Here is a 21,529-nt window from a genome sequence, read left to right on the forward strand (position 1 = left end):
CAAAGGGCAGCCCTGGCGGAGTCCAACTCTCACCGGAAATGAGCCCGACTTACTGCCGGCAATGCGGACCAGACTCTGACACCGGTCATACAGGGACCTGACAGCCCGTATCAAAGGGCCCGGTACCCCATACTCCCGGAGAACCCCCCACAGGGCTCCCCGAGGGACACGGTCGAACGCTTTCTCCAAGTCCACAAAACACATGTAGACTGGTTGGGCGAACTCCCATGCACCCTCCAGGACCCTGCCGAGGGTGTAGAGCTGGTCCAGTGTTTTATTTACATTAGAAACTCGTTCCAGGATATTTAATTCCTACAAAAAAAACTTGAGATGAAAAAATTTAATTCAGCCTTGAAAATAAGAAAATAGATGTAAGCAGTTTATTGAAAAAATACAGAATAGCAAGCTGCTTTACCAGACCGAGCTGATGAGGCTGTTTGATAAACAAACACATCATAAAGGAAAACATTTAATAGTTGGGTTGGGATTTCAACCATTTTTGTTTAGCCCAAGTTGCCATTGTTGGGAAGGTTTTGTTGTTTTATTTTCTGTGTAATAAAATTTCTATTCTGCAGTTTCTGGTTGTAAATCTATTTATTGTTTTTGTGAAAAATAAAAACTTGATTCTTAAAGAAACAACATTATGTAACTTTTACTTTTTGACATTTATATCATAGCATAATGTTCTTTCCTCATCAGAAAACGACAGAGTGTTGCCTTGATTATCTTATGTATGTTTGAGAAATCCTTGGATCTCCATGGCAATCATTCAGCCACACAAAATGCCTGGGTGGACCTAGCCCCACCTTCAAGGCGTAGCTCCGCCCCTGGGCTGCAGTTTCTTCTGCCTCACAGAGCAGCTCCTTCAGACTAGCCAGCAGCAATTAGCAAACACCTGGTGGAGCTGAGAATCAGCTGAGCTCATTAAAGGAGCTGCTTCTCAGAGCAACGCTGAATTATTTTAGGCTCAAGCAAAAATAAAAAGGTAAATTATTATGAGCTCAGAAATTCTGCACTCAGCAAAACTGTTAGTGAAGCAAAAGTTGAATCTTTTCATCACATCTTCAGGTCGTCCATGTTGACACTGCTTCTAATTTGGTGGCGGATTTGACGGCCCTTCATTCTCCTGATTGAAGGGTCGTCTAACAGAAAATCTAACAGGTTTTTGACATTTTTGTCTATTCACTCTTTATTTTTCTTTCTAATAGTAAAAGCGGAAAAGCTAAATGCTCCGTCTTGAGATCCAATTATCGTATTCTGACGTTTGGCGAATCTTCAGGTGTAGCGATGGGGTTCGTCTTCTGGCTCGTTCCCATTCTGATATTTCTGTCTATATCTAGACAAAGAGGAAACTAAATATTAGATCCTAAAATTTATTTATTGCAACAATCAGTGTTTTAATTTCCTTCTGGTGTCTAGATAGAAATGTGAATAAAAATTTAGCCTGAGGTAATTACAAAAATGTCAGCATAATGAAACAAAAATACTAATGAAACTAAAACTGAAAACATGCGCTTTTACTGTTTCGTTGAAGCGAAATGCATCACATCAAATGAAGCTTAAAGGCCCAAAAAACCATTTAGGACTCAGATTTTGGATAAACATGCGGTGCTAGTTCCTTACCTTTCCATCTTTTTCAGTCTGCGCTGCTGTCTGTACTCTAAACACAGAGACAAAAGATTAAAACACATAAATCTGTTCAGAAAAAATTAAAATAATCCTACAGAAGATATGATTGCAGTTGGTGATTGCTAAATGCACTGTAAAAACAAAATTTACCAAATTGCTAGAATTTCTGTTTCAAATATCTTAGACTTGAAATAAGACAAAACTAACTTACAAGTAACTTCTAAGACTATTGAGAAGCTGTAAGCTTCATAATCAACTCAATAATTGCTTAATATTGATGTAGTTCTAGTTCCACTGGTACATTATTTCACTTATAACACAGAAACTCTGACCTGAACCTTCAGAGTCACATAAAGACGGTTACAAAGTCGGCCTTCTATCCCCTGAACAACATAATATATAAATCACCGAGTGGCTTTGGACAAAAACACATTAAAGGGTTCCTGTTGTCATAGCAACCTTCCAGACCTCTCAGGTCTTCTGGTTCTGGTCTCTGAAGAACCAGAACCAAACATGGAGAAGCAGCATTCAGCTTCTATGCACCACAAATCTGGAACAAACTTCCAGAAAACTGCAAAACAGCTGAAACACTGAGCTGATTTAGATCTAGACTAAAAACTTTTTGACTCATAAAATCTGGAAAATTGATCAGCATATCTGATGTGGATTAACGATTTGATGTTTGTCACTGGTGTCACAACTGGTTGTTGATGTAAAGCTCTTTGATTGTTGCTGAAATGTGCTACACAAATAAACTTTATTGATTTGTCAAAAAGCAGATATGCTACCAATCTTTTTTTTTACTGACATTTGCTCAAGTTTACAAAAGGCTATAAACTCTAAATGGATTATTACGGTGTATATTTTTTAGCAGCAATAGAAATCATTTCATTCCTGTTTTTAAAACACATTTGGTTTAAATCTGTAAATACCATGAAGTTGTAGTTAAACTGATTATTTGTTGTTTAAATCATGAACTGGCCACATTAACCTTGAAACCTTGGTGTTTCTAAACATGATTTACCTCTCAAACTGTCCCTGGCGCCTCTGAACGTAGCTTTTATTCCTCCCCAAAGCGACTTAAAGAAACATTCCCCCGGTTCGGCCATCAGGACCACCAGAGACAGAACGAGGAACAGCATAACGAACTTCATCCTGCAAAACTAAAACATGTCATGTTTCAACCAAACTAATAACATATAAAAATAATACATATAAATAAATCTATTTTACCTGTCAGCAGGCCCAAACGGTGTCAGAGGTTCTGGATAAAGAGGGAAGTGAACTGTGTGGATTTGTCTCATCTTGTCTCATTATATACTTGTCTGTCCTGTGGGCTGGACTGAAGTTTCTCAATCTTATTGTTGCATTTCTACCTTTTGCAATCATTGTTCCGTGATTCAGCTTTTGCTTCGTCATATCAAGGTGTCCAGCTTTCGCCTTTAGAACTGGATTATTGTGCAATCTGCTTATATAAATGAACAATTAATTGTAATTTGTTCTATAAAATACTGTTGATGTGGTGACCTGATTGGGTGAATCTGCAGTATGTCACTTTTATTAAAATAAACGTTTATACCAAATAAAGAATTTATTTATTTGCCATTGTGACGTTTGAGGCATTAATATTGTAAATGTGGTTCAGCATAATTCACATCTCTATTTAAAATCTATAGGATCTGTGTTTGCACATTAATTAGATGTAAATCCCAAACAGGAAGAGGTCAGTTATGCATCATAACTGATGTGTTTGTAAATATATATATGAATCTGAACAACCACACAGTAGATTATCTGAATTAAAAGTTTATTCAAAGAAAGTTTGCAGCATCAGATGGTTTTGATTAGCAGAAAGAAGATTGAAGGGTCGTCTGACAGAAAAGCTAACAGGTTTTTGACATTTTTGTCTATTCACTCTTTATTTTTATTTATAATAGTAAAAGCGCAAAAGCTAAATGTTCCGTCTTTAGATCCAATTATCGTATTCTGACGTTTGGCGAATCTTCAGGTGTAGCGACGGCGTTCGGGTTCGTCTTCTGGCTCTTTCCCATTCTGATATTTCTGTTTATATCTAGACAAAGAAGAAACTAAAATTAGATCCTAAAATTTTATTTATTGCAACAATCAGTGTTTTAATATCAAAAAACTGAAATCTGGTCATTTGACATTAAATTTGAAACAAATATATGGTATTATAAATTTTGTTAGTTTTTGTGTACAGAAATGTACAACAGTGTATTCGGGCTTTCACAGTAAAAAAGAAAAAAAAAAAAAGAAATTTCCACCAAAAACTCAGAAATGTTTAGATTTATCTCAGAAATGTAATTAAAAAATTTTTTTTTAAATTCTGAGCTCCAAAAATTAAAATCTGCAAGAATTTTCAATATTTTTCAAAAGTAAAAAAAAATTCAACTTTTAAAACTTAGAAATTTCTGTTTTTTTCTTTACAATTTTGGAGATTGAGCTCAAACTTTCTGAGTTTTTTCTGGTAAATTTTCAACATTTTGAACTTTTCAAGTTTTCTCTAGAAAATGTCTGAGATTGATCTCAAAATTTCTGTGTTTTGTAGCAAATTTTTAAATCGGAAATTTTCCTGTTTTTTTAATATAATTTTTTTTATTTTATTTTAAAATGTGAGTGTTTTGGTGGAAATGTTATCCTTTCTCTCTCTCTCTCTCCAGTGGCCCTAATACGTCGCCGTGGGAACGCTGCGGCAGACAGGCCGATTAATTTTTTTGTGTCTGAACTTTTTTTCAGAAATAGGGTTTTGTTTTTTCAGAGCTACATGAACTTTGAACTTAAATAAATCAGAATTAACTGGAATTTTGAACTAATTCTCGTTGAGCTTACCTTTCTACTTTCTCCAATCTCCGCTGCTGTCTGTACTCTAAAACCAGGGAAGGGAAAAAAGTTACTCAGAGTTGGAAACTGGTGATAAATTAAAACAAGATTCAGTCTTGTTAACTTTTTCTAAGTAATTAACATTTTGTGGCTAACCTCTGAATCCTTGTCTGGCTCCTCTAAACATGGACTTGCCCGCTTTCCAAATAGAGCGTTTTAATCCCTCTCCAGGTTCGGCCATCAGGACGACCAGAGAAAGCACGAGAAAGATCATAACACACTTCATCCTGCAAGAAGAAGCACAAATTTAATCATTTAAACCCAATAAAAACCCATAAACAATATAATTACCTCTCAGCAGGTTGAGTTAAAACCAAAGCAGGTCTGAATCTGACGTGAATTCTTTTGCCTTAAATGCTCGTCTGTTGTGATGGGTTGGCCTGTTTCTCAATCTTAATGTTGCATTTGCTTCTATTGCAACCCTTCAGTGTTTCAGTCGTTCACCAAGCATTGAGAAAGTGGTCGTACAAGATCCAGCTTCCATGTTTGACGAGGAAGACGCTTCTTATCGCCTCGGATCAGAAACGCCAAACATGAGAACGATCACATCAAACGCCTGCAGACGTGTCGCATCCGAACCACAAACCTGAACTTGATGATGGAACAAAGTGATGCGTGGGATAAAAATGATTCACGGCTTTTTGTTGGAAAATTAAAATACAAAAAAGGTTTTTATGCATTTGATTGCAGCAAATAGTAAATACTTTGAAGAGCTAAATTTTATTGCAGATGTTGGTGAAGTAGAACATCTCCCTACACTGCAAAAACACAAAATCCTACCAAGAATTTAGTACAAATATCCTACAGGTAGTTAACTTGAAATGAGACAAAACTAATTTACAGGCAACTTTTCAGCAAGATGCAGTAGTTTAAAGTCAATAATCCCTTTATATTAATAAAAAAGTACTTTTTTCATTGCTAGATTATTTCACCTATGAAAGAATATTTTTTCCTGTTTTATGAGTTAATCTGAATCTAGTCATTTTTAATCAATATTAACTTAAAACAAACTTGCTGAAAAGTTACTTATGAGTTAATTTTGTCTTATTTCAAAGTCACTAAGATATTTACACTAAAAAACTAGACAAAGAATCTTGGTAAGATTTTGTTTTGTAGCCACCGCACGCTCGTAGATTATTAGCATCCAAAGCTAGATTACTGCACGCTGCACAGGAGCCGCTGGAGAACTGGTTTTCTGTGATTTTAGGGATCATTCATACCGGCCTGTTCAGTCCCCTTTAACTGAACTCTAGTCCGGTTTGTTTGGAGAAGTGTGAATGCACAATCGAACTCTGATCCGCCTGAAAACCTCAGTCTCTGTTCGGTTGAAGTGAACTCTGATGCGGTTAGGATGGAGTGTGAATGCAAGCGGACTGGACTCCGCTCCAAAAGCAGGAAGCTAACTACAGTGCTTTGTGGGTTAGCGCAGGTGTTATTCCAGCTGCCATGGCAACGGGTCTGCTTGTAGAGTAAAGCCCACACAGAGAGCGAGGAAGAGCAGAATATAAACGGTTTAAAGTTGCTGTTCACCAAAGGGAACATTCAGCGTTACGTTCCCTTTGCTACTTTTTAAACCTTCAATAAACGACAGAAACTGAACTATTTTTTTGCAGAATATGGCGGCATTCATAACAATCATCACACAGGATGAAATATTTTATGAAGTGTAGGAGCCACGGTCTGTTAAAGTTGAACAAACTAATGCACTAAAATCAACTAATTTACAAAGTAAGACGTTACTGACATCGGACCAGTTTTTTCAGTAACGAGTAATCTAACGCTTTGCCTTTTCAATTCAAGTAATCAGATTAAAGTTACTTATCCAAATCACTGTATATTACTATTTTCTTTTGTAATTAAATTTTATTTCCACTATTCATCTTAGGGAGTGACCGTCATTTCAGAAATAAAACAGAGGAAGGAAGGAGATGTACATTTTGTTGCTGAAAAATCTGGAATTATTTTGAGTTTCTGTCACCAGGTCCAATTATTCTAAGCAGCTTTGGGCTTGTTTTTTTTTTTTTTTTTTCAAAAGCCACTTGCAGAATTAATGAGTCTTTTTGGGGCTTTTTTTTCCATTTTTTTCTCCGAAGAGTTTTTGCGGCACTAGTGGCTCATATTTTTGCGACAGTAGGCAGACAGGAAAGAGGGCGAGGAGAGGGGGGAGGACATGTGGCAAAGGTCGCCGGGACCGGGAGTCGAACCTGCGACGTCCACGTCGAGGACTAAGGCCGTGGAACGTGGGGCGTGCTAACCCCCTGCACCACCACAGCACAGCAGAATTGTTTTTAAACGTGAAGTTACTTATTTGGGTTTGGAAATGAGCAGAGACATAATCGGCCCCAGAATTTGTCCGACATCCAGGTAGTTTTAGTCAGACTCTCCCTGTCCATCATTTCCTTGGTGATCCGTCCCGCTGTGTCTTTAACGGCAAGTTAATATAAACATATTTATATTTGCTGTGAATGACGTCAAGCTTCGCGTTGCGCTCCAGTTCTCACTCCATGTTGTTTTTTAAATTTATTTCTGAGCATGGAGGCTCAGTGGAGAAACCTTAAACTGCTGCATATCCAGGCCAAAAATAAACTTATTTTATTTTTGTTAATTAAAAGCCTCATAAATCTTTTGCGATTAATAGATGTGTATCTCCTGATTCATAAACCTTTGAGTTATCACAAAAATACAACATTAGTACATTCAGGATCATACAGCACTGATGTACTTAAATTTTCAGAAGTTAATGTTTGGTAGCAGCTGAAATTCTTAAAAGTCAGAACAAAAAAGTCAAAAATCAACTTTAAAAAAACAATTTAAGATGCTTGTTGTTCTGTATTCATGCTGTTGCACTCGGAAAGCGAATCTGTTGCAACAGACTTTCAGGTCCAGTCATTCTCAGTCATCGTTGCACCGTTTCTTCTTCCAGTCACGTAACTCTTCACTTGCACAAGTGTGGAAATGTTTGAATTTCATTCTTTTATTAAACAGTAAACACTAATATGTAACTGAGCAAATAATGGCCTTTTCATAAAACCGATCCATTAACTCCCAATAAAAAAAAATCAAAGTCCAGTTGCAGGTAATAAATGACAAAAATCTGATATATTCTTTGAGCTCAAGCACTAGGAGAAAACACTGAAAAACAAAACTATAGAAACCTTATTTCTTTCAAATTTAACATAAAAATCCCTCCACTGCTCAACATGAACCAAACTCCATCAGATACTGAATACAAGAAAAAAACACATAAAAACATCACTGATCATTCTTCTCTATCTGGTTACAATCCCACCTTAAATTGTCCTGAGATTAATTGTTCCTGCAGTTTGGCACCGAGCTGCAAATTACAGTAAAAATTAACTTTTTAATTAAGAACATGTTTTTATATTAATACGTGGTTTCTTGTTTTGTGGGTGTATGATGGCATCATCCTGACTCTATTCTTTCCCTAGAAAACAAAAATCATCCTCATTTCAAAGTTGCTCAAATGTTTACCAGATGACAGAGCAGGTGGATGTGACACAACAAGATTTTAAAGGAATAGTCAAAATATATTTTTTTAAGACTTTTTTTAACATCTTTCTTTCTGGAAAAATGTAAACAGCTAACAGATATTTTTTCTTTTTTAGAAAAAAAAGTCTTTATCTCAGTGTAAATTTGGTCCAAATAAAAATATCAGCTTAGTAAACAAACTAATCCTTATTATTTATTACTTGAGACATTTAATGGCCAATAGTTATGTGTTAAAATTCTGCAGAATCCCTCTTTGGGTTATCACGTCATGATAAAAATAAATAATTTAGGATTTCATGCCATGTAGGTCATTAATTTTTAACTTTATTTAAATATTTTCTGTATGTATTGATGCTCCAGAATCATCCATGGCTTTTAGGTCAGTTCTGGTTTGGATTGTGACGTTAATTTAATCACCAAATTGTAAAATTTATGTAGCTGAAATGTCCAGTTCTAAAAAAAAAAAAATCAAACTGCTTTTTAAAGTTTTTCACTTTTTGAAGAGTGAAAACAAGGAAAAGAATAATCCTTCATTCTTTTTCCCCTTAAAGACTTTTCTGTGATATTTATTCTTTACAGTTTTATTCTGAAAGCGTTTGGCTGCAGTGGATTTTATTTAGGGGTATCGAAGTAAAACGTGATAAATGCAAATTGATCTACATAAACTTACTATTAAACACATTAAACTCTGAGGTTGTAAAACTGCATGTTTTCTATTAATGAGACAAATTTAGCTAAAATCTATATTGTTTTGTGCCGTATCCATTTTTTTGTCATAACTGCTGAAAATCAAATATAACAATCAGTTTTTGTTAGAAAACAATTTAAAAAGTACAAAAAAAACAGGTTTGATTTAGTCTTTGTGAATAAGTGGTGAATTCTGCTGCTTTCCCTGCAGTCAAGCTTTGTTTATTTAATCAGTTTATTTCTTTATGAGTTGGTCTGTGTTTCTAGTCGTTGTTTATTCAAAGTTTGTCTTCATGTGAGAAAGGGCAGACACAAAAGAACGAGTTCAACCACAAAACCGAAGTTTCTTCTCGCACCTTGTTCTTCTGACTTCCCTAAAAGTTTGAGTTCAGCCCGGAGGCTCAGCCACTTCTTGGCTGAAGACGTTCATCACTTGAAATAAAGTTAAAACAGTTTAACAAGCATTGTATTCAACACTCTGCCTTATCACTACTTATCAAGTATTTCTAGTTTCTGGTGCAAATATCTTAATACACTTGAAATAAAACAAAACTAACGTACAAATTTAGGAGCTTGACTTAAGTCAACAATTCCTTCATATTGTTGAAAAAGTTCTAGTTCAATTGTCAGATTATAACAAATTATTTTCCATATGTTATTAGTGAAAGAATCTGCACTACAGCTGAGTTGCTAGGTGACAGGCTGGGCTTGGGTGGCGTTGCTAGGTAACGGTGCCAGGGGAAGTAAAACCTTTTCATTAATATTAAGGAATTATTGACTTAAAACAAGCTCTAATATTCTTCCTGAAAGTTAACTTTTTTTTACCCCTCCAGGGGGTCTTTTATGGGCTCTAGTGCCCCTTATGCAACAGTAGGCTGACAGGAAACGGGGAAGGAGAGGGGGGAAGACATGCGGCAAATATCGTCGGGTCCGGGAGTCGAACCCGCGACGGCCGCGTCGAGGACTCAAGGCCTCCAAATACGGGTCGCGCTAACCGCTACGCCACCACGGCACGCCCCCTGAAAGTTTACTTTTAATCATTTTAAATGTATGAATACATTTGCACTAAAATCTAGATGAAAAAAATACTTGGTGTGTTTTTGCAGTGAAGACCTTCTTAGCATTCACCCATGTGTCCAACACTTGGCGTGTAATCTTATCTGAATTTCAGATATTGCCAGTTGAACATTAGTTGTGTATTCTTATTTGTTTTTATAAAATTTTGAAACTGTGCATCAAGAGTTTGAGAAAATTATTTTATTTGCATTTCACTTTTGACAAAACTCTCTGCAGGTTTACATACAATGTGCTAGGAGTTGCCTGTACTCTGTAAAGCTTCGTTGGTTTATTTTCCACTTTGCAAAAAAAATGTCATAAAACAAAAGCAAAGTATTCAGAAGTGACACAAAATAACAAAGAAGGTTGATACTGGAAAAATGTTTAACAGCAAGAACTGCTTTCATATCTAGAGTGGCCTCTTGTGTCTAATCAAAGCGACGGCGTGCGGATTGGTAGGAACGTTTGTCCAACTGCTGCTTGTCCAGATCTTCTTGGTCCAGTTGATCCTGGTCCAGATCTTCTTGGTCCAGTTGATCCTGGTCCAGATCTTCTTGATCCAGTTGATCCTGGTCCAGATCTTCTTGGTCCTGTTGATCCTGGTCCAGATCTTTTTGGTCCAGTTGATCCTGGTCCAGTTGTTGCCGGTTTAGTTGATTCTGGTCCAGTTGCTGTTGGTCTGCTTGTTCTTCTGCACCTTTTCTGTTCCTCTGAATCGCGCTGGTAGGAGAAAAATCAAGTTCAGTTCAATGTAACAAAATAGCTGACAACAAAACATTTGACTTATTTAAAAGAACCAATTCTAAATGTTTTTATTTTATTTAAATGAACCAAATTTTTAAAAATAAACTAATAATGCTAGATCATTTCATCCACTCTGACTTATTATATCAACTTATTTTTACTGGTGAATGTGATGAGCTGCCTCAGTGATTCCTTTTACGATCCATCCAATGAAGCACTCTCCTGGCTGAGCCATCAGGACAACCATGGACAGCACGAGAAAAAGCGTCGTGCACTTCATCCTGCAAAAAATTAAAAACCATTCATTGGCTATGAAACATATCTTATTAAAATTAGCCTGAGAATGGAGCTGAGAGTATTTGGTTCCTACCTTTCCACTGACTGATCAGATGCTGTTTGCTGTGTGAGAAGATGATGACCTGCATCCTGGTAGAAAGCTGCACCCTCCTATATATGCGCATAAATGAGGAAATTAAAATATTGCGAAACACTGTGTGATTTTGCAAAAAGGGTAACCATGAGATCTGTCATTTGGGCCTCAAAATTTTTTATTGAAGATCATCTTAATCTTTCTTAGTCGTTATTTTACAGTGGCTATTGGTAAGCCACAGAAATCAGTTACTGTGACTTGTGGAGTACCCCAGGGATGCATTCTTGGTCCTTTCTTTATTCATTCATGTCACCCAAACTGTACCACTTCTAACTACCTGAATGTTATTCAAGCTTGAAGTCCTGGATGGGATAAAAGTTCCTGCTGCTACATACGAGTAAAACTTTGGGACTTTTCTGGTTCTAGTGCGTTAGCCACTCGAATAAGTAGCCATCACACCTCACCGGGTATGGAAGTGGGATAAAACAGTGAAAAATTAAACTCTAAACAACAAACAGTTTCAACCTAGCTTTAGCGTGAGCTTTTTAAAAAAAATTATTTATTTGTTTTTACACATTTCTTGGAAAGAAGTCAGAAACAAACATTAAATTACAAGTCCATTGAAGAGGAATAGGGCCACTGAAAAAATAATATTAATTCTGACTTTTCTCAAAATTAGTTTTTCTCAGAATTTTGACTTTTGAGAAGATTAACGTCTGATTTCTGAGAAAAACACCAGAATTCTGTGATTAAACTCAGAATTTTGACTTTCATTCAAAATTTTCAAATTAGTCAGAATTGTAAAAAAGTCAAAGCTTTATATTAAAGTCAGAATTACGAGATTGAAGTTTTCCATATAAAACATTATCTTCACACTTTTTCACAGGGTTTTGTTTTGACCATTCCTTTAGTCTGCTTCAATTTTGTACTTGTGAATTCAAAATATCTAAAATGAATTTTGCAGCCAGTGCAGATTCAGCGGGACTTTTGGTGTGAACACAAGTTCCTTTCGTGAAGCGACTCGGCTTTAAATTTCATGGGTTTTACCTGTATGTGTACATTATTTCAAAACTGTGAAGAAAATTATAAAATTAACTCAGTAACTAAGATTAGAAATGAGCGTGTTTTTTAATCTCCGGTTCAGCTCTCCTGTCTGACTCTGGAGCCACAGAGACTGCGAATGTCAGTCAGACTTATTTTAACACAGGAAGGACAAGTTTTGCATCTCAACTCATGAAATAACTACTGTATCTATGCCAAGTCAGTTCGAATTAAATTATTCTAAGAGTTGCTGGATCTCCTCTGCACTGCAAAAACACAAAATCTTAACAAATGATTTTTATATCTTCAAGTTTACTAACTTATTAGTAACTTCTCAGACAGATATCGGAGCCTGTTTTAAGTCTGTAATTTCTTAATGTTGATTTTTTAAAAGTATTATTTCCACTGGAAGATTTTAATAATAATATGGGAAGAACGATGACTTTTTTATATCAATATTGAATAATTATTGACTCAAAACAAGCTTCTATTTTTGCTGAAAAGTTTATTGTAAGTTAGTTTTGTCTTATTTTAAGTGTACTGAGATATTTGCAGAAAAACGTGTGGTGTTTTTGCAGAAGTCCAGTCTGCTCTGTCTCTTTCTCTGTTGAGTCTCCAGTCTGATGTCCAGATGAAATCTAAAGTATTTTCATTTCTCAACCACCTTCACTTCTTCTCCCAAGATGGAAATAACATTTTGAAATAATCCTTTTTCTTTCTAAATCCACTTTTTGTTCTCGTTCAAGATGAGGCGATTGTTTCCACACCAAGCCACAAAGCGGTCCACCATTTCTCTGCACTCGACTTCTTAACCATCGCTGATGGTAAAGAAGTTTTACCATTTTTTTGTGCTTGAATCAGTAAGTGTGGACCTGGCAGCTCTTACAGCTTGTGATTACAAATTTACACCAATAAAAGACACATTTCTGAACTCGTTTATTTTCTTTACATCAGATACAAATAGATATTCTTGTGCAATTTCTATCCTTTTGTTGGTCAAATGACATTTTAACAAGCAGACAAACTGCATATTTGTAGAAAAAGTTTGTCTAGGTTAATAACGTGTGGGGAAAAACTGATTTGAAAGCAGCCTCAGGTTTGGCCTAATTAAATCGACGCTGAGCAAACTTGTCTTTCAGGGAGCGTTTGTCCAGCTGCTCTTTTTGCAGCTGGTCCAACTGCTGCTGATCCAGCTTCTGGTCCATCTGCATCTGGTCCAGTTGATGCTGGTCCGCTTGTTGTTTTGTCTCTTTCCCATGAATTAGGCTGACAGGAAAGAAACAGAGCAGTTATGTAACAGATAATTCATGTTTTGTATTAATGATGTTGAGACGTGATGAGAAATCAATTTCGGAAATAATAGCAGCAGAAAAATGTGATGTTTTTCTAGAAATGTCATGAATGGTGAGCAATGAGACCAAAGAATCCCTGTCCAGGCTGAGCCAACAGGACAACCAGGGACAGCACCAGAAATGCTGCACTGCACTTCATCCTGCAAGGAAAGAGACAAATATATGCATGTAAATATATATAAAACTATTCAAATAATGGTAATCATTTATTTAAATAATTTGCTTTCATAAATTTGTACACTTAATGTGGTGAAACATTCTCAGATAATTTCAGGTCAAATGTTCAGTTCTTGGACCTGGAGTGAAAACGCTGCAGTGTCACAGTGGTAGTTATGGGTTGTTGCTCCTCTATATACGGATCCATCAGTGTTTATTATTATATTGTGAAACTGGTTTGCAACATTGCAAAAGCTTCCACATGATGATTATGGCATGTGGGCCAAATGGTTGACCATCGAATCTGAGATTACACCAAAGTTTCACTTTTTTAACCTCAAACTGCAAAAATACAAAACATGACCAAGTAATTTTATCGAGCTTCTGTTGAAAATATCTCAGTGCAGGTAAAGCTAACCTCATTAGTCAGACATGCATTACAGGGAAAACTGGAGTTTTCTTTGAACACAGGAGCAGACAATTTTAAAGTTTTTTTGTTAATTTGTTTGTTTAGGGTTAGCTTTAATAGAAATAACTAGAAAGAAATAATAGTTTTCATAATTCCACATTTCATGATATTTGTAACTGATATTTCCACTGTTAGCAAAGGTTCTTTCATTCAGTTTAAGCTCCGAGACGACAAAATGTCTCCACTGAAAACATGACATTTATTCTCCCTTTCAGCTACAAACATCTGTCAGAAACTTGATCCAACAAAACCACTTTTTAGTTTGTGTCCTTGTGAATGACCTTGGTGAGAAGCAAGAAGATGTTTTTTTAATAGTTGTTTTACAGTTTAAAGAAGATGTTTACAGGGAACGGAAAAAAGCAAGCTAGTAACAGAAAAAAATGTTTGGGACAACCCAAAGTTAAACCTGAAGTTTAACTTTAGATACACATAATATTTGCATTATATTTATTTATTTCTCACTTTTCCTGTAGGCGTTGAAAAGCTGCTCTGTAGCCGACAGTCGAGGGTTTCACCAACGTTGGTAACCGATGTGCTGGTGGACTGCTGTCCCTCTATATATATATATCTGTGTGTTTAACTATGAGTTACTCATCATAATGTGAAACTGTCTAAAATTTTGCAAAATGGTGTGTAAAGATCCTGATCTGACCGAAAAGTTGCATCAGACACCAAAGGGCATTCAGACGAACTTTTGAAAAGAATTTAGCAATTCGACAGTTTGTGATGTTTAGGTTTCTGTTTTTACATTCCAAGTTTCTAATCATCCAACTACTTCAATATAAGACAAAGAAGCTGGAATATTTACAAAAACATCACCCAGAGAAAAGGGGGTTGAATGTTTTTACACACCGCACTTTTCAGTTCTTTTAGTAAAAGGTTTTTTGAGTCATGTATACGGGGACATGGAGAAAAAAGAGATCCTGACTTAGTTTCTCAAGATTCCGTGAAATGAAAAATCGGGAGTTCATTTTTGGGTGGAAAGGCGCATTTATTACACCACACACCTCTGGAGTGTGTTGTAGTTTAGGAACTAGAGCAGTTCTAGTGAGGTCCAGATGCATAAAACGTGCTGAAATCGCCCTTTATTGAAGTTTTACAAATCACAAACTTTGTTTTAAATATTTTGCTGTTAGAGCAGAATCATCCAGTCTAGGTTTGAAGAGTTTGTGTTTTTTAACTAGAGTAGATTAAAGATGCTGAAGGGAGTGAAAGATTTGGTGGAATCTCCCTTTAGTCATTTCCCAAATCAGAAGCTACAATCGGAAACCAACTTCAGCTTTGTGTCTCTTTGCATGATGTCCTCATAGACCGTAGGAAACGATGACAATTGTCCTCCATGTCTCTCGTTTAGACTTTACAGAAACTGTATAAAAGCCTTTTCACCCAAAAAGGAACTCAAAACTAAGGCTGCGTTCACACTGCAGCCTGAAGTGACCCAAATCTGAGTTTTTTTTACATAATACGACCTCTGATCTTTTCATGACAGTCTGAACAGCACAAGTCGGATTCTTTTTGACCCAGGCCACTTGGATATCCGATACGTATCCGATTCAAATGTGACCTAACGTCCAGGTCTCATGCATCCAAACTGAACGTCACTGATACTCCACAAACGTCACTGTTCTGCGTCCTGATGAGCGCAAGTGGGAAGAAAAACAACAACCATGACCGACTATGATGAGGATTAAGTTGTTAATATGCTGCTCCGGTCGGACAACCACTTCAAATGTGTAAGCTATGCTCCACCGTCAGCCTCCATGTTTACTTCCACAAACACTGAGCACTTCTTCTTTTTATGGCGGTTGGTAGGACACTGAGAACGCTGATGCTACTGCGCCCTCTACTGCGCCCTCTACTGCGCATCCGGGACACTTTCGGGTCGTTTGCAGGAGTTCACACATTTGGAAATTTGAACGACCACAACAACAAAAATATCTGATTTGGGTCACTTCAGGTTGCAGTGTGAACACAGCAGCCTTAGTCTGGATCGCTTTTTTTTTTTTTTTTCCATGTCCTGTTTCGGGCTTCGTAATATACCACTTTGTTTTGGTCAAATTATATTCAATTGAAATATATTTGTTTGTGGTAAATTATGGAATACTTTTGCAAACCACAGTAAAATTATATAAACAAGAAAGTGGCTTTTAAATACAGTTGCCACTATGCGTTAACTCAGGTCACACTGGGTAGCCAGTTTAAAGTCTCATTTTAATCACACTTCAGTCCTTTCTTTGAATAGGCCATTCGTTCAGACTTCCTGGTGCTTCAGATCATTTTCTGCTGCATAACCCAAAAACAGTTGAACTTAAAGTTCAACTTTAGTTTTTTGTTGTTAGACTTAGACTTGTACTTTATTGATCCCTTGGGAAGACTCCCTCAGGAAATTGAAGTTACCAGCAGCTCCCAGGCAAAAAACAAAGATAACACACAGTAAGCAACACAGTTGTTGTTTGTCCAATGTCAACATTGATCGATATTTATTTGGGCCAGTAAAATTAAATTCACACCAAATTTTGATATTAACCTGCCATCTAAAAGTTGATAATTAAAAAAAGTCTAAGATTGTCTCTCGTATTAATGACATTAACAAATAGAAATAATACACAAGCAAATCAATTTATTCTGCTGCCAAGCCATTTTTTATTTATCAATTGATTGTATCAAAATCAATTCAGCAAAAATCCTTCAGGAAAAGCAAAATGCATGTTTCGGGCAATTTGACCCAAATTATATTTGGGTCGTTGCCTAATGACGCTGCAAAGCCTTGTGTTGCTGAAATGAACGTTTTTGAATTTGCAGCTGGTCTTTGTCCTGCTGGTCTTTCTCCTGCTGGTCCAGTTCCTGCTGGTCCAGTTGCTGCTGGTCCAGTTCCTGCTGGTCCAGTTCTTGCTGGTCCAGTTCTTGCTGGTCCAGTTCTTGCTGGTCCAGTTCTTGCTGGTCCAGTTTCTGCTGGTCCAGTTTCTGCTGGTCCAGTTTCTGCTGGTCCAGTTTTTGCTGGTCGGCTTGTTCCGCTTCCTTCTTCTTTCCCCAGATAGTACTAAGAGAAAAATTCAGTAGGAAAGAGCACAGATATGATTGTTATAAAAGTATATGTGGTATATTTGGCAAATTGAATTTTTTGTTCCCTTTTTTTTAAAGATGTTACCAAGAACTTAAAAATCTTACCAACGTCCCAAAACATGTCGCACAAAATGTCTGAAAAATGCTTCTCCAGGTTCAGCCATAAGCACAACCATGGACAGCACCAGGAATACCACGGCCAACTTCATCTTGCTAAAGGAAAAACTCAGTTGACACATTTATTTTTTTAAGGGTTTAAGGTATTAAAGCTAGCACTCTTGTATACAGATGACTTGTAGAATATTTTAGGTGTAAGAGCTCTTTTGATCGATAACGCTTGTTTTCTTTCTGGTACTGTCCTGCCTGTGCTCATAAATAAAATGAACGTTAAAACGACTTAAGTTTCTGTTAGACCCCAAAGTTAGTGAGGAATTATTTTTCAGGGCAAAACCATTGCATCAATAATATGGTTTTTCTAAAGTTCTTCTGCTCTTACATAGTTAAACTGTAAGATTTCCCAAAGATACACATAATATTTTCATTATATTTATTTATTTCTCACCTTTCTTGTAACCGTTGAAAAGCTGCTCTGAAGCGGACAGTCGAGGGTTTCACCAACGTTGGTAACCGATGTGCTGGTGGACTGTTGCCCCTCTCTACTTATATATCTGACAATGAGTCTATTATCATATTGTGAAACTATCTAAAATATTACAACAATGTGGGGAAAGACCTGATGTGGCATGTGGGGCAGACAGTTGGTCGTTTTTATTAAAATATGCAACGAAAAGTTGCATCAGACAGAACTCCTATTTCTTAATATCAAACTGAATTCAGACAGTCTGCTTTTGCAGATATTGGAGGCATTTTAAATTTCCTTATCACACTCATGTTTCTAAACGTCAAAGTGCTTTTAAAATAAGACTCATAACGAAGATTATTTACAAGGATAATAACCGTTTAACTTATATTTTCACTTGTTTATAGAGAAACCGTCCAGTCCTATCTGAATTTCTGTGGGAAAGTATTTTTTGTCCTGGGAAAGTCAGACAGAAGCAAGACTTCAACGAACCGGCGCCAGCGACCAGGCAAGGCGGCTGAACTAGAGATCAGATTGGTGACATAAAATTTGGGACAAAATTATTTGCTAGATAGTTGAACTCACTTCTGTGGTGAATTTAAAAAGCCTGCAATTGATCCAGCGAAATAAAGACCAAACAAAACGAATGATATAAAGTTGTGTTAATCTATGTATCGTCTAAAGAGTTGGTTAGATAGTCCACCCTGCTGAGGAAATGAAGAAAGGAAAAAAAGTGCCGAGGTATTTTAGACGTTAACAAGCGCAGCACAATAAATTCACACGCCGCTTTGCTCTTATCAATCACACAACCCAGATGATTTGCATTTGACTCTGCAGATACAACAAGCGACAAGATGGAGCTGGAAGATGTTAAACAAAAGCTAAAAACAGGAGAGGTTACTCTGCTTAATGAAATTATTGTCTAAAAGTGAAAGCAATAAAATCTCCATTAAAATGTCGGTTTACTCCGGGTTCAGCCTTATAATTAAAGTTTATTCATCGGATCGGGTCGGATCGGGCTCAGACACAATGTCTGTGGGTCTATGCTTCAGATTTCTTAAAATTGTTTTGGGGAGAATTATGATTTTTTTTTTGTCTATTCTTTTAAAAAAGTGTCATTGATTAAAAAACTGTTTATTTAGGGATTTCTTCCACAAACACACCAATGGATAGCATACGTTTTAAAGTTTCCTACTAATGAAATACTCTGTTAAAATGTGAATATAATTTTAACACCAGATAACGGAATACAAAAACAACTTTGCATGCAACTGTCGTCCTTTTCTAATGTTCACAACTATTTCATCCCTTTCCCTCCCTCAATTTTATCTCCTTTTAAACTGTAATATTATTGTGAACATTTTCAATTTGCTAAAGTAAAACAGAGCATTCTTTTCAGACCAGCTCACTGAAACCAACAGATGCAATGATCCAGCCTGCAAACTACAAAAAGAACACATCGTCACTTCAGTCAGCAGCCATTGTATCCGCTATGTTGTAGCTTCTGCATCTGAGCTCTACAAAATATGAAAACCTTACTTGTTACTCATATTATGGCAGCAATGGACTTTTTCTTCTTACGAAATATTCAAGTTATTTACTTAAAGGTAAAAAATTATGCAGTATTTAGTTGCTGCATTTTTGTTGGTTGTGCAGGAGGCTCTGCTAATACTTTTCAAAGATGTATGGTTGTATAATTGTGCATATGTTTGCAGCCATTTTTATGTGCGAATGTAAACGTTTTGTTGTGTGTGTGGCCAGCAGACATTTGTTTGGATTTAAAGTGACAGGAGCCCTAAAGCAGCTCAACATAGGAAGAACTGATCAAATAATCTGATTATCGGAGAATGATTTTATGCAAAAAAAACCTACTGAACATGTTTTGTATATAAAATAGACATGTCTTAAAGTGATCAAGGAAGCATAATAGGTCACCTGTTAATAAAAATGTATTTACTACCAACACCTGGAGGAGATGGTGCATATTGTAGAACTATAGTCATTGTAATAATATCAAAAGCTGTTGAAATATTGGTACTGCTGCATGATGTGGACAATAAGTTAAACGGTTATAATTGTCTCCAAATATAAAATTATTATTTAAAATTATGTTAGTAGTGTTTACTTGATACTTGACGTGACCATGTTTTATTTTACTAGCATGAGGCTTTTACTTCTCATCAGTGGGAATTGGTCATAAAAAAATTCAAAGATTCTCTCTTGTATTAATCTGACATTAAGCAAATAGAAATAATACACAAGCAAAATCAGTTTATCGTGCTGCCAAGCCATTTATTTATTTATCAATTAATTGTATCAAAATCAATCAAGCAAAAATCCTACAGGAAAAGCAAAATGCATGTTTATTTTGTAAACAGGTCGGGCAATTTGACCCAAATTATATTTGGGTCGTTGCCTAATGACGCTGCAAAGCCTTGTGTTGCTGAAATGAACGTTTTTGCATTTGCAGCTGGTCTTTGTCCTGCTGGTCCATCTGCTGGTCGGCTTGTTCCACTGCCTGCTTCTTTCCCCAGATACCACTAAGAGAAAAGTTCAGTAGGAAAGAGCACAGAGATGATTGTTAAAAAAGTATATGTGGTATAATTTAGCAATTTGACTTTTAGTTCCCTTAAGATTTTTAAGATCTTACCAAGAACTTAAAAATCTTACTTGGCGCATCGTCTCAAAATACGTCCAAGAAATCCATCTCCAGGTTCAGCCATAAGCACAATCATAGACAGCACCAGGATACCACGGCCAACTTCATCTCGCTAAAGGAAAAAACTCAGTTGACACTTTTTTTTTTTTTTTTTACCCCTCCAGGGGGTCTTTTGTGGGCTCTAGTGTCCCTTATATGATAGCGGGCTGACAGGAAACGGGGAAGGAGAGGGGGGAAGACATGCGGCAAATGTCGTCGGGTCCGGGAGTCGAACCCGCGACGAGGACTCAAGGCCTCCAAATACGGGTCGTGCTAACCGCTACGCCACCACAGCACGCCCCAGTTGACACATTTTTAAAAATATTTTTAAGAATATAAAAGCTAGCACTCTTGTATACAGAACACACATGCTATCTCCGATAGACAGCATGTAAACATATTTTTTACTGGATAAGTGAATACAAACTAAGATTTCCCAAAGATAAACATAATATTTGCATTATATTTATTTATTTCTCACCTTTCATGTAGGCGTTGAAAAGCTGCTCTGAAGCTGACAGTCGAGGGTTTCATCAGACAGACAGACAGACAGACAGACAGACAGACAGACAGACAGAACTCCTATTTCTTAATATCAAACTGAATTCAGGTGGTCTTTATAATGGAGTTGTTCCGTTTTGATGTTTAATGTTCTATTTTTTATTTCTTGTCACATTATTGTTACTGAACATAAATTCAGTTTTAATATAAAACCAAGTAACGAGTATTTACAATAATTAGCTTTTAACTGATAATTTCACTTTTTAAAGGAGAAAAGTTGCCCAATCTAACCTGATCTTCATCCTTGGCAACAAGAATTATCAACCATTTGTGATAACAAGAAATATTTTTTAAATGATCACATTGGTGTTTTTTTGTCTACTCTGCATTTTCTTTTTATTCCAGCCTCACTGGAACCTAGAAAGTCATCTCATCTTTAAAACTTGTGAAAATTTATGCTACGTGTTTGTGCTGCTAAACATTTAAAGATGTTAATGAGATTCAAGAGTCTATAAAGGTTTTACCATCAAACTGTTTTTTGGGAATAAGTTCATGTTTTTTTGGAAAACATGAACGTCTGGAAAATGAGCCGTTTCAAAAACCTCCAAAATGTAACGTCACAAATCAGCAGGCACGACCTCTCACCTAGTAACTCCAACGAAGGCCAGCCCGTCACCTAGCAACCATAGCAGAATTCTGCCCGTTACTTAGCAACCCAAGTGGAGCTTCAGCACATTTGTACAACTATGTACGGTTATATCACTCCGCATTT

General features: G+C 36.5%; 5 protein-coding genes across 9 annotated transcripts in view; 1 reads left to right on the forward strand and 4 right to left on the reverse strand.

Moving 5' to 3' along the window:
- The window catches only part of LOC116734657 (exostosin-1), a 250,148-nt gene that overhangs the window by 117,897 nt on the left and 110,722 nt on the right, over window positions 1–21,529 (forward strand). The gene's annotated exons all lie outside the window — the stretch shown is intronic.
- On the reverse strand, window positions 359–2,955 carry LOC116734680 (pleurocidin-like peptide WF3). 2 transcript variants are annotated; one of them, XM_032586212.1, is made up of 4 exons: window positions 2,863–2,955; window positions 2,654–2,792; window positions 1,624–1,660; window positions 359–1,336 (listed from the first exon to the last, which is right to left on the reverse strand). In XM_032586212.1, exons 2-4 carry the CDS (start codon window positions 2,781–2,783, stop codon window positions 1,276–1,278), a joined length of 228 nt encoding a protein of 75 aa, XP_032442103.1. In that variant the 5' UTR covers window positions 2,784–2,792; window positions 2,863–2,955; the 3' UTR covers window positions 359–1,275. The 2 variants fall into 2 exon arrangements, with proteins under 2 accessions (XP_032442103.1, XP_032442102.1); XM_032586211.1 differs by having other exon boundaries at window positions 2,654–2,784; window positions 2,863–2,921.
- Window positions 3,420–4,905, reverse strand: LOC116734679 (moronecidin-like). Its single transcript, XM_032586210.1, has 4 exons — window positions 4,822–4,905; window positions 4,627–4,757; window positions 4,480–4,516; window positions 3,420–3,700 (listed from the first exon to the last, which is right to left on the reverse strand). The coding sequence occupies exons 2-4, from the start codon at window positions 4,754–4,756 to the stop codon at window positions 3,634–3,636; spliced, it is 234 nt and encodes a 77-aa protein (XP_032442101.1). The 5' UTR covers window position 4,757; window positions 4,822–4,905; the 3' UTR covers window positions 3,420–3,633.
- On the reverse strand, window positions 9,965–11,028 carry LOC116734676 (moronecidin-like). The gene is made up of 3 exons (XM_032586205.1): window positions 10,898–11,028; window positions 10,689–10,808; window positions 9,965–10,503 (listed from the first exon to the last, which is right to left on the reverse strand). The coding sequence occupies exons 2-3, from the start codon at window positions 10,805–10,807 to the stop codon at window positions 10,212–10,214; spliced, it is 411 nt and encodes a 136-aa protein (XP_032442096.1). The 5' UTR covers window position 10,808; window positions 10,898–11,028; the 3' UTR covers window positions 9,965–10,211.
- Window positions 16,531–20,822, reverse strand: LOC116734675 (moronecidin-like). 3 transcript variants are annotated; one of them, XM_032586202.1, is made up of 3 exons: window positions 20,738–20,822; window positions 17,084–17,191; window positions 16,531–16,955 (listed from the first exon to the last, which is right to left on the reverse strand). In XM_032586202.1, the coding sequence occupies exons 1-3, from the start codon at window positions 20,788–20,790 to the stop codon at window positions 16,664–16,666; spliced, it is 453 nt and encodes a 150-aa protein (XP_032442093.1). In that variant the 5' UTR covers window positions 20,791–20,822; the 3' UTR covers window positions 16,531–16,663. The 3 variants fall into 3 exon arrangements, with proteins under 3 accessions (XP_032442093.1, XP_032442095.1, XP_032442094.1); XM_032586204.1 differs by having other exon boundaries at window positions 17,084–17,187; window positions 20,738–20,807; XM_032586203.1 differs by lacking the exon at window positions 20,738–20,822 and adding an exon at window positions 17,541–17,681.

The sequence above is a fragment of the Xiphophorus hellerii genome, chromosome 15 (genome assembly GCF_003331165.1).
Source record: "Xiphophorus hellerii strain 12219 chromosome 15, Xiphophorus_hellerii-4.1, whole genome shotgun sequence".
NCBI lineage: Eukaryota > Metazoa > Chordata > Actinopteri > Cyprinodontiformes > Poeciliidae > Xiphophorus > Xiphophorus hellerii.